This window comes from Protomyctophum parallelum, assembly GCF_964188405.1.
Source record: "Protomyctophum parallelum genome assembly, chromosome: 10".
NCBI classification, from domain to species: domain Eukaryota; kingdom Metazoa; phylum Chordata; class Actinopteri; order Myctophiformes; family Myctophidae; genus Protomyctophum; species Protomyctophum parallelum.
The window spans coordinates 42721848-42739373 of record NC_139704.1 but is presented as its reverse complement, the minus strand read 5'-3'; the positions used below and the strand labels follow the sequence as shown (position 1 = coordinate 42739373).

General features: G+C 42.4%; 1 protein-coding gene across 2 annotated transcripts in view; it reads left to right on the top strand.

The window, feature by feature from the left end:
* Positions 1-17526, top strand: part of grid1a (glutamate receptor, ionotropic, delta 1a) — a 328027-nt gene that overhangs the window by 188843 nt on the left and 121658 nt on the right. For both annotated transcript variants that reach the window (XM_083775212.1, XM_083775211.1), the window contains exon 3: positions 5814-6019. In XM_083775212.1, the coding sequence (XP_083631338.1) occupies positions 5814-6019 (206 nt within the window). The remainder of the gene's footprint in view (positions 1-5813; positions 6020-17526) is intronic.

Genomic DNA, 17526 nt, shown 5'->3' with positions numbered 1-17526 from the left:
GTAAGTACAGTATATGATTATGTGTGTCTATTCATATTGTGGTTTGTATCGAGTATAATAATTTCTCTGAATGATTTGGTAGCTTTGTTCTTACAGCCAGCTTTATCGCATTATTATTGTAATATGATGTGCATTCAGTCAGATACAAATGCATGAAATTACTACCATGGCATCAAGACACAGATATCAGTTGACTGGAAAATGACATTGTTTAGTTTAATTATTACATTCTGTTATCTTCTTCTACTGCATTGTTCTTATTGCCACTGTCCCATTCACTGCAGGTTAGAAGCATAACCTAATGTAAGCTAAAAAGGGGCGTGACCCAACATAAATTGCAATAGTAGCCCAATCACACCAAAAGGCACGTTGACCCTAGTGATACAACGCATGGAATTCAATGGCCCAAACCACACCAAAGGGTCGAGACGGTTTTAGCGTTAACTCCTTGCAACCGTTTGGACCCAAGGAGTTGCATGGTGACCCTTTGGTGTGGTTAGGGCTTAATTAGGGTCATCCAAATAACATATTAAAAATCACACCTGTGTGAAGTAAGGGGCACTAATATATTAAAGTCTAACTCATGTTGATTAGGTGATGCAATGGTGCGAACACAGACATTAACATTAACAATAAAGAGACTATGACGTAATGAGTTACATAATGACGTAAAGTTTCCCTTCATTGTCAATGGCGTTACAAAACAAACATTGAACTAAAGATAAAACCTGTGTATAGGAATGGCTAGCGCCCCTCAAAAATGTATTATTGCTCATTTGATCATTTACTATGAAATCGTACATTGTTGTCCGTCAGTGTATCACTCAAAATTCCCTTACATGAGAAACCCCCCATATATGGTGCCCAGGTCTCGTGACATCACGTGACATCTTCAGGGATGGAGATCCCTGATGTCATCAATATTGGCCAGCAACTCTACATCTGACCTCAAACCCTTAGATCTACATATATGGATTATGTCAGAACCTTCCCCATCCATCCTTCCTGACTTCGATGTATCCCTTTTGACTGATACATGTCCATTTAAACTCTAGACGGGCCTTCCCCAAAGTTATTAATGCAGCCGCGCCCGGCAGCCGGCGAAAACTAGAGTTCACAACAGGCCTGAAAATTAAGACCCAGCACTACCTGGGCCCTCATCAAACCCTGTACACTCAAGACACTGCCCCCGCTGCCACCCTTAGATCTCCATATATGAAGCTGAGCTGTTCTGACATTCCATATGTTGACCTGACCTCATCAAATGTTGTACACTCAAGACACTTCTCGCCATCAGGGCGTCTTACTGGTAATAATAACGATGATGATGATGTGCCCTTTAGTTGTCATTTTACTTACTGTACATTGTACATGAAATGTGGCTTCTGCATTTACCCATCCTAGCTATAAGGAGCTGTAGGTGCAGGTAAAAGAAAATAAAGGCAGTTAGAGAAACGATGGGAACTATGCACAAAACCAAAGTACAGTAGAATGATCAGGGGCCGGGGTGAACCGTAGCCTTCCAATTCCCAGACAGCCTCTCTCTACCCACTCATTGCCACCACTTAAAGCGCAAAAAGATTTTTCTTTTCTCCATGAGAAGTGGGATGTCTCTTGTCTCTCTCTCTCCCTATCTCTGTATTTCTCTCCTTCATTCTTGTGGAAGCCTGTATGGCTTAGCTGCTGGGGCTGATGTGTTGAAAATATTATATATCCTATCCTATTTATCTATTATTGTCTTTGCTTTAATAGTCTCGTCTCAGTGGTGAGTAAACAGGGCTTTGTGGCATAGCCGTTTCCTTTATTTTTCGGCTTGGTTTGTGGCAGAGCTTGACAGCTATAGTGAAAAATGTTGGATCCATTTGTTCATGATATGCTCATGTCTACAGTACACTACAGCACTTCAATGCACGTTCTCCAATCCGAGCACAAGATGTGTTGAAACCGATTTTGGTGGGAATGAATTCCACCCCTCTTATCCTCCTATACTGCCTATACTACCTCCTATATACTGCCTCCCTCACTGTCAAGCAAGAAAGCAAATGGCAATCGCAGGAGAGGGCATGTTCGATACTGCTCGCCTGGGGAGGCACAGAGCCAGAGAGAGGCTCAGACTTGATATCTAAAACTTTCAGAGACAGATTTGTGTAGCGAAGTGATGCTCAGGCGAACATGTCCAGGAATCAGACCTATAATTCCATGTTAATCCCTTTTTCCGTGGCACTGTCACAGCCACCCCCTGGAAGTGGCCACCGTAGCTTCTCCATGGACGTCTGGCTTTGAAGTCAGATATGCTGCCAGGCAGGGTCCTAGAATGGTTGTAGTGTGGCAGCTTCCCCTGGCCTCCTCCCAGGATTTATAGCTGTGCTTGTTTGTATTCACATGACAAGATGTTATAAAAGACAACTGAGAATTTGGTTTCTTGGCCTTTTTCATTTTCATAATTTTCTCTGGAAAGAATGATCAAATTAAATGAGCTTGGATTAGTTCTAATGACGGTGGGGGAGTTGGTGTTATTAAGCACACTGTCACACTGTGCTATTATAAATTAGACCATAGCACGCAGGTAATACGTAAAGTACATCTTACTCCTGTTTATTTTGTAATGTGTGTAATCAAGGAGTGCTTGTCTCAGGTCTAATGTTTAGGTAATGTTCTACAATGTTAAGTTTCACTATACATCCTGTATGTAATTGTTGTCATTTGTTCTGCACTAGCCGTTTTCACTGGCGCCATCACAGCACATGCGCCAAAGCTGGAGCAATACTTGCATGGAGCTTGCCAATATGTTTCTTCTTCGTGCCCAGCTCAGCAGCAGTTATTTAGTACAGCTTATTTAGTAGAGAGATTTGATGGAAACCATAAACTAAAATATGAATACAGAATTACAGTAGATTTGATGTTTTGTTGTAGGCGTTTTAGTTTGTGGAAGTGGAAATAGTGTTGAGTTACCATTTGAGTTTGATGAACATATTAATTTGCTTTTTCTGTTGGAAGCCTCACCTCAGCCCTATACTCTCCAAAATTACTTATTTTTTTTGCTCGAGTTTTGTCATCACAATACAGTAAAATAATGCAGGCACAAAATGAATTGCAATAGTTTAATGGTGCCAAGGGAAATCGGGGGGGAAAGCTATCTACAATAATTGTTCAGTGGTCAAACTATTGCCCATTGTAGGAATAGGGTACTACCTAGAGTAATGTACAATGTCCTCGTTCCAGGAAACAATTTGGAAACTAACGAAAGGGTCCTTTCATCAACGCAAACCCAAGAGTTGCAAATTAGGTGTTGCATGGAGAGGAGAGAGAGGCCTCAAAGAGCCCTGAAATGAAAGACTTTGGCAGTGTTTCAAAATGATTAATGCTTTAATTTCATGTTTTGTTCTGCCCTTTGAACATTTTTATTCGGAAGAGAATCCACCAACAACAGTATTTTTGTTGGCCGAATTTTTTTTTTTTGTTGGCCGGCAAGAAAAATAGACTATTCTAAATCACTCTGCATGGTTCATGTCTTATTGTACTTACACAGTATAAATCCTCAGTGTCAGGTGACTATTTAGTTACATGTGTACACTCTCAGAGTTAAATTAACACTACTATTCCTTACCCGTTCTGATAGATCAACTTGTATAATATATTTGTGTGGTTTTTTTATGAAAAAAAACAGCAGTATAACATGAAAGTATTCTTACAAATGAATGGTAGGGAAACGTTTTCATGGCAAGGACCGCACCATTTACACTAGCCCACAGACCCCCATTTGAAATCAAGGATGTGCGCAAAGGTAGTTTGCGCACACACACACAAAGGTGATGCAGGGCGATTCTGAATCCATTCCAAGCATTAGTTTTGGACAAAATGCACTCCTTGGGCTAAAAATGTGACAAATGTGATGAGGTCAGCCCATTTTTTGGCACATTTGGGCAAGTGGTTATGGCTGCTTTTAGCCCAAGGAGTGTATTTTGTGCAAAACTAATGCTTGGAAACCATGAAATCATGACAACCCCCTAGTTTGACACGTCACATGCTACTTAAAGCAAAAGGAAAGTTTGACATGTGTTGCCTGCCACAGATGATGAATCTACCATTAACATCCTGGCAGGCAGGCAAAAATGTCAAACTTTCCTCCCAAAAAAAAGCCCAATAGTGACAGCCGGTCAGTAAGTAGATCCATGAATGTATGTACAGTATAGACAATATTTTAGGCCAGTAATAAATACTACCTGTAGGCCTATACCAAATTTCCCACTTTAAACAAAAGAAGCCTGTCGGCTGCCGGACTAATGGGGCAATTTTAATTCACTAATAAAGTCATTATTAATTTATAATTTGTTAAATGGGAAAAAGGGCTTCGTTAAGACCTCCATAATATTATGGTCAATGTCTGTGTGAAAAGTGGGAGCGATTGGTGCAAGCAGTGAGGAGCTACGACAGTGTTTCTGACATACATTCAGACATTGAGTGAATTATAGTGTGACGTGATGACGTGATAAGTTATATAATAATATAGTCAACATGTGAAACATAATGCTTCACTGCTCAAGCAAGGTCAAGGACTTTCTTATCAGAATTTCCTATTTTGGCCTTGAGCCACTATACCAATCAATAAAGGCATGTTTTCTTAGACATAGGGCAGGCTATCCCCATGGGATGTATGAGGATACGCACGCACACACGCCTGCAGTAGGCAATTTGTGTGTGTGCGTGCGTGCGTGCGTGCGTGCGTGCGTGCGTGCGTGCGTGCGTGCGTGCGTGCGTGCGATTGTGATTCTCTGCATGCTTGTAGAGCCAGTATGTGTACCGTCTGATGTGAGCACCAAAGCTCTGGTCCTCTGAATGAGTCATCAAGGTTCTGCAGATGCAACAGGAGGAAATCTGAACATGCACATGCGTGGATAAACATACGCACAACACACACACACACACACACACACACACACACACACACACACACACAAAACACCCGCCTCCCATACATTACATAGCAGGGGAGTACATTTGCCAGAGCTTCCATTGTGATCAGAGAAAGGCTCTGCTGTTGCACCACCGCCTCTCCTCCCCTTGACAATGCAGCACTGACTTGGCACTTGCTGGGCTCCTGCTCCCCTGGTGTGTGCCGGGAGCGTAGAGCTTAGCGACGGGTCTCCGCCCTGCATCACCTTTGATTGTCTGCTGCGCAGACTCTCTTTGGCTTGTTTCATTGAAATGAAGGCTCATATGCCCGGGCGCACCAAGTTCTCTGGGGGAAGCAACACCTGCCACCAATCTCATATCCTAGTGTGCTTGTTTTGTCTCTCGCTTTAGATCAAGAGCAGAGCGTGAATATTGCCTTGAAGCAGGTGGATGAGTGGGTGTTCAGATGTTGGAAGTGCTTGTTCATTTGCCAGTCTCGTGGAAGAAATCCTTTGGGAATGAAGTACCGTCTAAGTTCGCACCTGTTTAAAGATCTGTTCTATGTTTTCCTCTACTCTCTCTGATTCTTGGACCTTTTCTCCCTCATTCTCTCTTTATCTCTGTCTCTCCTCTTCGTCCCTCTTACCATGGACACCCTCCTATCCTCCTCAGTTTTTTGTAAATTATTTATTTTAATACTTTTAATATTCAAGAATTTCTTGTAAGCATCATGGATGTTTTTATTGACAACAGACTGTGATGACTTGACTTGACTTGACTTAACTATGACGATGATGTGGTTTTGCTCCATCAGTGTTTCTTTCTTTCTTTGTTGATACTTTGTATGGATGCTCAAAACAAAGTTTTGTCGTATATCTCACACAGTGACAAATACAGATCTTATCTCATCCTCCTCCCAGATATCCGGGGTCTGCAGAACTTCATGGACCAGGCATCTCGACTGGGACTGGACGTCTCCCTGCAGAGGGTGGACCGTAACGTCAGCCGCGTCTTCACCGACCTCTTCAACACCATGCGTACCGAGGAGCTCAACCGCTACCGGGACACGCTGCGGCGGGCCGTGCTGCTCATGAGCCCTCGGGGAGCCCAGGTGTTCATTCATCAGGTAAGCTCAGCCTCTGCGACCTCTGTTTTACCAATGCAACGAGTGTGTGCAAGCTTCTATGGTCATCACAGATGAAAAGCCATGAATTGAAAGGCAGGGTTGGACCACATTCTGTGTAGGTGGATAACAACACAGAAAATAGCATAATAGCTGAACTGACCGGTGGTTCGTTGGTCCATTATAATCCTCCCGGTAAAGAGTGATGGAACATGACGAAACGGCCTGTTCCTTCCGGCCCCATGTGAAATGTTTGCATGTTCATGTAGCTTATCTTATATGTTCTGCACATGCAGGCCTACTTGTTAATTACATGTAGCTGGCGTCGGGGAGCTTGAACGCATCCCAGCATCGATTTTAACCCACAATGATCCCTTACATCACCCAGGGTGCAAAACATGGCGGAGCTGAAAGAGACATGAGCTCCCATTTGGCTTTTGTTAATCTAGACTATAGACTATAGATTCATATTGAACTCACATTTTTAATTTTATATATTTTTTGCTGGTGAAAACCGCTTAAATAATCTGTATTATTTTGAGACCGTTCCGATATGGCATTTTTATGGCCGATTCCGATTATGCTACCGATTATATCGTGCATCACTAATATAATATAACTAATATAATATTTTATTTAATATATATATATATATATATATATATATATATATATATATATATATCCTGAAATAAATAATTGCAGAATATTAGAAATTTACAATAATGTGTGTCTAATAATAAACCAATGTTGCTGTTGCTGTGGCCATACATCAAAGCACATTTTTTTGAGGCTGTGAGCATGTTCATAATTGTCATGGGATTTAACATACAGCAGGTTTGGCTGGCCAGTTTAAACAAGTAAAGCAAACCACAGCCTCATCACTGTGTTGGAATTATTGTTTCTTATCAGAGAAACTTGCAGTGAAATATGTTCTTTGTTGTCCAGGTGTTCTTTGTTGTCCAGGCCTAAATAGTGTCTGTATGGATTGAAATGTTTTGATATAACCTATTTTTGCACGTCTTTCAATGTAGTGCTTTGGCACAACTAGAAACCATGAAAACAGTTAAAAACAGAATGACTAAACTAGAATTAAAGTGACTGGTTTACATACAGTAATCGTGTCTGTTACTGCACAAGGGCACTAAAGCATTGTGCCATACAATAGGTATTACAATCAAAGCTTTTTAAAATTGCATTTATCTTTGCAAATCTGCTTAATCACTTAAACCCTATTCAGAGCTAGAAGGTCACAATTGTGATGCCCTGTGAGCTTGTAGATCTGCTATCCAAGAATCCAAGAATACGGACCCAAGGGTCCATGTGGTTAAAAGGACTGTAAAGGACTGTTAAATGCCTCACCTCACCCTCACCTTTTCTATAACTGGTCCTCAACGAAGTTCAATTAAAAGACGGTATGTGTCTACTCTCTGCCGTGTATCAGAGGTGGTTCCGTGGACAGTTCAGAAACCAGCTGCATGGCTTCTTTTTCAGTGTGTTGTCTTTCCAGTATGAGAAAGGCTGCAGTTTCTATTAGCTTGGAATCCCCATCAATGATGTAATTAGACAGGTTTCTGAAATGTCCAGCAGACGGAAATGGTGGCAACTTAGTATTAGTGAGAACCAATTACAGTATATGCAGATCAAGTTTGAAAATGTGCTTCTTTACATATTTGGTGCTAATCACAGTTATACTCGTCCTATAAATTAATTGCGTTGGGCGCTCATGACGAGTATAGGCTCGTCTTAAGGCCCTGCTGTGTTTCATCTTTGGAATCGCTCTGGTTGCTACGGACGCTTGCTAAGGCCTTGCCAGCAGTGCTTCTGTTTCTCCATAGTCATTAGCTTCTGTATTAGCCGCAGCCTTTGCACGCTCTTTTCTCAGTGCTAACACAGTTCAGTTCAGAGGCGTGAGTAGAGATTATTGAGTGTGACATTCCGCCGGTCAAAGTACACATGGATATCTTATGGTCTAAAATATGACACCTTTGAATGATGTGATTTTGACCTGCAGTCTGACACTGGCCATGAAAAGACATACTCGACATACTCGAATATTGAGTGTTAAATTAACTCTGAGTCTATATAAATGCAACCAAATAGCCCCTTCGGTGTGTGTGGAACGGAATGAGATGAGGTTAAAATGGGTGAATGAGTAAGAGAGTCCATTTGCTTCCATTTATACACTCTGAATTGTGAATGAACTCTCATAATTGTACAGTGTACTGTATGCAATATTTGAGAAGGGAGATTTCAGCAGAACAGTGAGAGTAATTTCCTCCATCCTCACCAGCTCCATTGAAGGAGATGAGCCTTAAAACGAAATAAAAAAAGAAGAAATGAATTGTGATGATTTCTTGAAATACCTTTTCAACAGAGTTCAAATGGAGTATGTCTGTGTTTTCCTTATCCCTTTTTGGTTTAATATCAATTGAGGAAAGGTGGGGCATATTACTTTGACAGAGCACTATGTGTAATCTCCACTCATCCATTCACCTATCCATCTTCAACCGCTCATCCAAAGTCACGGCACGGCAGGAGCCGTTCCCCCAGGCTCACTTCTCTTTACCTGGCCAAATTATCCAGCTCTGACTGGGGGGGGATATCAAGGCATTCCCAGGCCAGTGTGGATATATAATCCCTCCACCTGGTCCTGGTCCTCATCCCAGATGGACATGCCTGGAAAATCTCCCTCGGGAGTTGACCGCGAGGCATCTTTACTTGAGATTATCAGATCTTTCTAAACAAAGGAGCAGCGACTCAACTTCCGAGTCCTTCACGGACGGCTGAGTTTCTCACATTATCCTTAAGGGAGATGCCAGCGACCCTCATGGGTAAACCCATTTTGGATGCTTGTAATATTTCAAAAGAATTCAAGCAAAATGATGCTTTACCTTGTGATCAGATCACGCAATATAAACCACTTTGAATGTTTTGATTTATAACCAAGAACGGGAGTTAATTAGCAGCCATCTTGTGGAAGTCTGTGTTCAGTACTTGGTTTACGTCTCACTATTATTCTGAAACTGCAGCACTCATGGACAAAATACATCAAAGATTGATGTATTTTTGAGGGGCGAAATGATGTAATGTGCCATCCAAGTCTATGGACTTTGATGCCCCCTCAAAAAATCGACACATGACCTGATGTCGGGTGGCAGCCAAGTCTATGGACTTTTAAGTCTATGGACTTTTAATGTTTGCTTTAACCCATTCTGACCGGGCACCCATTTTGGTGTCGGCATCATGTTATGCTTTATCTATTGAAAAATAGCAGATCTACAAGCTCATATCGCGCCACCGAGTGGCGCGATACGAGCTTGTAGGTCTGCTATTTTTGAAAAATCGAAGAGCGACTGACATTTTTAGAATCTGATCTCAGGTCAGAATGGGTTCATCAGACCAGTGTGTGTCCGGCGGAAACCTCGTATGAATCTGATCTCAGGTCAGAATGGGTTAAGCAGTGACGTCTGAGCTGTCGATTGATTCGCTAACAACGGCCATCGTCTTCTTTGATTGAACGATGACAACACGGGTGTGATTTTATTAATGACATGCCGCTTTGATCTTCCTACCCTTGTGAATTCTACTACTACTACTACTACCACACACACACACACACGCACGTGCGCGCGCACGCACACGCACGCACACACCTACACACAGCTTCTCATGAGATTGCTTTTAATCTACCTGATTATATTCTATGCATATCTTTTATCTTCCCTCAAAACTGAGAAAAAAAGCAAAGCTTCAACCACTCCCAGTGCAATGCCCAAGCACCCTTGATGTACCTGCAATGAATATGGTAATATATTAAAAGTACAGGGGATTCGTTAATCCTTCAGAGGTTCATTAACTCATTTTGGGCGGGAACCCCTTTTGGTGTTAGCATTATGTTATGCTTTAGCTATTGAAAAATAGCAGATCTACAAGCTCATAGCGCGCCACTCGGTGGCGCGCTATGAGCCTGTAGGTCTGCTATTTTTGAAAAATCGAAGAACCACTGACATAGAAACGTAGCTTTTTCAGAAAACTGTCGGGTTGTAGAAGACATTTTTATAATCTGATCCCACGTCAAAATGGGTTAATATCATCGTAACCATGCGGTCACAGACCCTGCCCACTCCCCAGTAGAGATAGTGTGGTAGAAAATGTAAATGTGCTAATATCTAAATGGAGAGTGATGATGATGCTCTGGAGGATAAAGCACCCATGAATACTTGCAGCCTCGGGGTGGGGGGGGGGGGGGGAGAACTGTCCAGAAAGTTGCCATGGTGACTAAAGGACCACAGTAAATGCTGGAGCAAATATTCATCACCCACAGCCAATCCGTTTTCATCACGGTAATGGAAATGTAAAGAAATTCGGTTAATTAGCAGGATTGATGGGGACAGTCATCTTGTTCACTGAAATGAGACACGGTTAAATCTATTTACAATAATACCGTAGCAGCACCCTAAGAGGAAAAAGCTGTGTGAAGTCAATGAAGCAGTATCATATGAGATGGGAGTGTTGTTATAGGCCACTGTATATCAATACGGACAGCATGATTCGGTCATAGATATGGACTTTAGACCTATAATATAACACACACACACACACACACACACACACACACACACACACACACACGTTTGTGTGCAGTGCATGCTTCAATGTCACTAACATTGAAGCATGCACTGCACACAAACGTGGATGGTAGGAATTTGGTAGGAAATTGGCAAACAAAAATGTATTATTATCATCGCTCTTGAACTATCCAAATCAAACTAGAAAAAGTGCCCTTCTGGGCACAGGTCTCCACCAGGATAGGAATGTAGGACATTGCAGCTTGCCTTCATCTGGTGGTTGGATAAAAGGGCAACAAAAGTAAATAATATAACATCTAACAGTATATTAATAATGCTTAGTAATGTTATAAAGATGAATGGCATGCATTATACAAATGGCATGTTATTGACAAAGGTACGTCATTGTAATGGCAAAACAGTGACCTTGCTACATAGTCTATTCACAATTAGTCCATGAAAGTTTCGGATACAAATAAACTGTTTGCTGTTTTATAATAAAGGCATTCATATTAGGATAGGAACATTGCCTTATTATTGTGTCAATAACACAATATACATGAGTATAAAGATTGAAACTCCCAACAGTTACAAAAGGCAATGGCAAGTCAATGAAAAGTTTGTATACAATTATTTTATTGAAGTAAATATTTGCGATGATACTTGATCAAAGGTTGTGCATGGACACGTCTGGAAGAGAGAAAACAAGCCACACCATATTCACGGATGTATAGTGATGCATTTTTATTATAAGTATAATCACTGTTGTGTTAAGTGAAAAGTTTGACTTACTTTTGTACTTAAGTAAAGTACAAATATCTCAAAATTGTATTTAAGTAGGCCTACAGTACTTAAGTAAACTTAGTTACTTTCCACCACTATGAAAAGGGTTGCATACGATTAAGGCAAACAAACCTTTTAGGGCTGTGGACTACAGATTGTCAGATACTGAAACGTGTGGTAAGCTGCACCATTAGGCTCCTTCAGACTTTGTGTGAACTGTACAGTATGGTATATGTGGGGGAAGAAAATAAAATATTGATATATACACAATAAGTAATTGCTGAAATATAAAAGGAATATATAACACCAAAATGTATTTAAACAGAGGAGCAGAGGCAATATCTTTAATTGTGTTATTTACACAAATAATTCTTTTTCAAGAAGCAACATCAAGCATCAGAATAAAAATAACTATAAATGCAAATAATCTGGAGTATATGCTTGCAACAAAGAAAAGAGTAGAGGGAGAGAGCATGGAAGAGATAATGGCACGCAGTTAGACGTACAAACAGGGAAAGAATAAAATAAAATACCCAATAGAAATAAAATAGAAGCAGAGCCACTCAAACTAACCTCTTGCTGGCAGTTCCTTGCAAAGGCACTGTGGTCAAGAAACAGTTGTGAAGTCTTTTGTGATGTTTGGGTAAATGCACATTCCTGCTCAACTTTACAATAGCCAATCTCCTGCTGGGTGAGAGTTGACACACCCACTCTCCTGGCTGTTGAGTAGAAGAAGCCCCCTTGGACAATACCCCAATCCAACCCTTGATGCTGAGTGCAAAGCAGGCAGAGAGGCATTCCATGTTATTTTCTATATGTCCCCTTGTTGTATTTTTTTTTTTAATAGGCTATTGTGCTAAAGAAATCAAAACAAATATTGTATTAAGTGTAAATGTATAGATTTAAAATGAGAATTGCCAAAGGTTGTTCAAGCACAGTTTTTGACCAGTGGGGGGTCTAGTTAGCCCTGCTCCCTGGCGTGTGTGTGTGTGTGTGTGTGTGTGTGTGTGTGTGTGTGTGTGTGTGTGTGTGTGTGTGTGTGTGTGTGTGTGTGTGTGTGTGTGTGTGTGTGTGTGTGTGTGTGTGTGTGTGTGTGTGTGTGTGTGTGTGTGTGTGTGTGTGTGTGGGTGTGTGTGTGTGTGTGTGTGTATGTGCGAGTGCATGACGCGACTTGGCTTGTTGTAGCGCCACCATCAGGCTGTTGAAAACTGTCAAGTGGCATTTCTTCCTCAGCCTAGTGGGAATATGCGTGCACAGTTTCATCGCAACCGGACGCTGCGTTGAGGAGTTGTGGCGATTTGTACAAAGCGGGCTACTCCTGAAAACTGTAGGAGCCAATCGTGGCCAATCAGGATGGAATATGAGAAATCAAACAAACCTGTCTTGATCACATGACTATGGAGATCATGTGTACCGATTTGAGTGAAATTTGGATAAAATCTGAAGGAGTAATAATAGAAAATGTGTTTTACATATGTCGGCCTCCTGGTGGCGCTATAAAGAGCAGATGTGAAAAATTCCAGGCAAAGGTTTTTCCTTGGCCTCTAGGGAGTTGGCATACAAAGTTATCCACAGATCCGTGCAGTTAGAGGTAAAAACACTTTTCGGCCAGTTATAGCGCCACCTTGAGGCTGAGTTGAAATTGTTCATGTGGCATTTCGTCCTCGGCCTAGTGGGAATGTGCGTGCACAATTTCACGGAAATCACGCGATGTGTTCATGATTTGCAGCATTTTGTTTGAAACTGAGCACTCCTGTGAACTTTGGAAGCCAATCTTAACCAATCAGGATGGAGTCTGAGAAATCTGAAAGACCGGTTTCGTCGAATGGCTCTAGAGAGACTGTGTACCAATTTGCGTGATGTTTGGACAAAATATGTAGGTGTACTGTGCAAAAACTTGTTTTGCACAAAGCGGCCTCCTGGTGGCGCTATAACAGGCCGTTCTGGAAAGTTTGGGGCAGAGGTTCATCGTTGGCATCCAGGAAGTGTGTGTGCAAAATTTGGCATCGACCGGGTTAACGGTGGCCGAGATTAGCTGCTCACGGACGGACGGACACACACACACACGGACGGATGGACGGACACACGGACGGACGGAGTGCAAAACATACTCTCCCCCCATGCCTTCGGCCTGGTGGAGACAATGACTCATGAATGACTCAATCATGTTATCTGCTGCATGTGTAATTTAGTTTTGGGTAATCTATTATTTTGTTTGTCTGTGCTATTCTATCTTTCCCTAACCAGCATCCATTGCATCCCAGATCAATTGGCTGAACTTTTACAATCCTCGGGTTATGTGTCATATTGTTTAGCTAATGTGCAGGTTACTGACACCGCCGTGGCGTCGTCACCTGTCAGATGGTTCTTCGCTTCCACGTCATGGTTTCAAATCCTTTAATGCACACCTGTGTGGTTACAGTATGGGTCATCCTTTACTTATGTGACCGTTCTGCATTCTGTGGTCAGGACTTTCCACTCTTGACCATGAGGGATCGTTGACGTACCAACTCCTGTCAGCTCGGTGCTTCCTTATTCCACACACGCAGCTGCTCTGTGCTTCCTCCACCTTTACATGAGTCACACACGCCTGACGCCTCTAAAAGGAGAACACGGGCAATGTCATGTAATTTATGTGTCCTTGGATAGATTATATTAGTAAGCATTCCCTGATTCACTCATGCAGTAAAATCATGCTCATTTGGGTGTAAAGACTTGGAACAGTTTATGGGTTTCCAAAGTCACTCTTCAATTCTGTCAATGGAACAGCTCCAGGCTGTAGATCCTGAAGACAGCTTTGGCTCTCAAACTTCTGGCTTTGGGAACCGGTCATTCATTTTCTCTAAAATGAACGAAGAGGTAGTCATATCCTATTTCATGTAAATTTGGTACACAATTTACAAAATGAGTATTCCTTGTTTAAAGTGCCGTGATTTTCTTCCACCCTGAAACATGATCATCAGGTCTTATTGTTATATAAGGAGGTATAATTTTTTTTTTTAAGTGTACAGTATTTGTTAAAATGTTGGTTTTGTGTGGGCATGCCCACCAGTTCATTAAGTATGCCTGGTTTGCCTGGTGGGTGGTAATGGGTGGTGATCCACCTGAACTGAAGCCGCACCCACAGCTGTAGTTGTATGATAAAGGAGGAGGGGTTAGGGGAGGGGCTGATAGTGTGATGTCACTATATTACTGTTTATTTCACAGGCCCGTTTGACTGTCAAGGGTTCAGCCTCCAGGAAGAAACCCTTAATACAAAGTTAATACACCATTGCACAAAAAAACGACTCCAGGGTGTCTAATGAAGTACTGTCACCTCATAGACGCATGAAAAACTGGAAAAATACAAAAATTGTGGCACTCCCTCTTTCAATATTTGCGTTATTGAGACTTCTGATACTACAAGCTACATTGGGCCTGCCCTTTCCCATAACTCCTCCTCATGCCTCATGGGCAGTAGACGGCTAATAGTTGTGTTGTTGGTGGAAACAGATTGAGGTGTGTCAGTTCATATGCCAGCGCCATGATGAAGCCCAGTGGCCGGGTGAGTGGTGCCTCCCTGTGTGGCTGCCATCATGCCAAGCTAGGAGGGTGACAGAAACTGCTGCCACGTTCCAGGGAATATGAGGTGTCTCTGGGTGATCACAGTGGAAGGAGGGTGGAAAGAATAACTGGTGAAAAAAGAAAGATTAAAAAGAGTATGAGAGGTGGCGACGGAGGGAAAGAAACAGTGAGCGTGAGAGTGACAGACGAGAGAGAGCTAGTCAACCTTAGGGAAAATGTAACGAACAGAGGGGAAGCATCCCCTCTACTCCATGAAGTAGAACTGAAAAAACAAGAGACAACATCTGTGGAAAAGGATGAACGAAGCGCTCAAGAGGAGAACACTAAGAGATTGAATTAAAAGTACAATACTTGAGGGACACAAAGTACTCGGGAGGGAGTGTTTGTATATGGTAGGAAGGGCCAGCCACTCTGTTTTAAGAGACTATTCTGTGGCACACAAGGCACGGAAGAGCCATAGATGCAGATCATGTGGAGTCGGGATCGCCTTAAGCTATGCAAAATAATGCAGATTGTAAAACAGTGTTTTAATTTAAACGACCGACAATTGCAAAACCCACACGGGTTGCAACACATTTTACTTGAGAATGCAGATGGAAATGTCCTTAGACGTTTGGCAAGGATTGCTCTAGCGCCATCATACTCATAAGAGTGAAATGAGGGGGAGTCTGGGTGTCACAAGAGTAAAGTTCCTTCCTACCACCGTGGAGAATTCACTGAACCGAATTAGCAACTTCTACAGCTTACATCCTCCTGGTGAAACTCCTCACTGTTAGGTGAAAAGAAGCGACTGTTCTTGTGCACCAAGAGACACTTCTACGCTATACACCCTCCCACATGACTAACTGTAAGGGGTTAGTTGTGACAGGCGGGACTACACATGGGAAGATTTTGGAATTGGCATAAAAACTAAAATGGGAGAAAATGGGAAGAAGAGGAAGAGGAGGAAGAAGAAGAACTAAATTGGAGTGCAGTACAGTTATTTTTCCCATTATCAAACACTAGTCCCTTAACCTCTAATGCATGCGACCCAGCAGCATAATCTTTTTGAGTGGTGCAACCACTCCATTGAACAGCAATGTGTGTCTGTTTGTATGCGTGCATGTATGTCTGTTTAGAGTACCAACAGATGACAAAGTGGCGCTGTTGAGCTTCACACTGCACAGTTGCATGAGCATGACGGGAAGCTGAGTTTATAGCAGCCATGCCGTGATTTCGGGTGTGACAGTACAGTACAGTGACAGTACAGTACAGTAGAGAGACCCCCACGCAGTAACCAAATTTTCTCAACGCCCCCCTGGGCGTGTTCATGGGGTCTTGATGTTCCAGGGACCCCCACACTGTAACTCTGTCATTTCTCGAGCCGGCACCCTGTGGGTCACTCAGTTCACAGTCACACGTGTGTGATTGTTTTATGAACACACGGACACATATGGAATCCAAATCATATTTATTTCACTATTCATTTGTTGCAGTCCTTTCAGACGGGGAGCGAGTGTTGCAGGGGTTATCCCCTGGATCACCGCAGGTCTGCTCCAAGTCTGCTCACGACCGCAATCCAGGTCTAGTTCACGGAACGAGCACGCGCACGACAATTTCACGGGACCGCGTCCGTGAACATACGCTTGGGTAATCATCGCGCGTCCAAAATAAACGTACGCCTCAATTACAAGGCGTGTCAGTCGCTCCCCGTCTGAAAAGGCCTTTAGTTTGTCACTCACGTCTTCTCTGTTTGCTCTGTCCATGTCCCCCATGTGAGTTCTGCTCCCTGTCTGCCTGGCCAACAATGCTAATAAGCAGCTTAAATTTGGGGCCATTGACAAATCTGCTTTGCCAGTGTACAATGCATGTGCAATTTCAGATCGATCGGTCAACCCATTGAGACAAAATATGGATGCACGCTGAGTTTTCAGATATAGGATTGGATTGTTGCTTCCATTAAACTTGTAAAATCAATGCCGACTTTGTATGTAACTGCAGAATGTATTTATGCCGTAAAATACCACACAAATGTCATTTGGGCCTCTTTACAACTGATTTAGTGAGTAGCTGCTTGCTCACTGCTCTTCACATTCTACAGAAGCCTATTTTACTTCAACTCATCCTCCAACCTCCAAATACACTGCTTATTTTGGTGCCAATATTATTTGACGGTGGAAAAAGTGGTTATTCTTCTGAGGGGCATAGTCCCAGCCCCTGAAAAGAATAACAACTTACTATGTATACTATTATACAGGGCCTGCCTGACAGAGAATATTGTCAGTGTGTGCCAAAAGGCAAACAAACTGCAAAATGTGTCACCTTAATGATAAAAACAGATTTTCTTGCTTCGTGTTTTAAGTTTTGCACAGGAAATTAAATCAATTCTTTAAACATACTGCAGTACATGATTGTTAGTGGCTCCCCTGCTAGCCCTCCGAGATGTGCCCGGTGATTTGAGACACTGAGGCAATAAATCGGCTCCTGTCCAGGTGACCTTGACTAGCCAGGCTGGCTTGAAGTGCATTACGAGAACATGCCATTGTAGTTTCCTAATGCACCCGTGATAAATCTTGGACAATTTTCTTTGATGTAGGTGAGTCACTGTACACG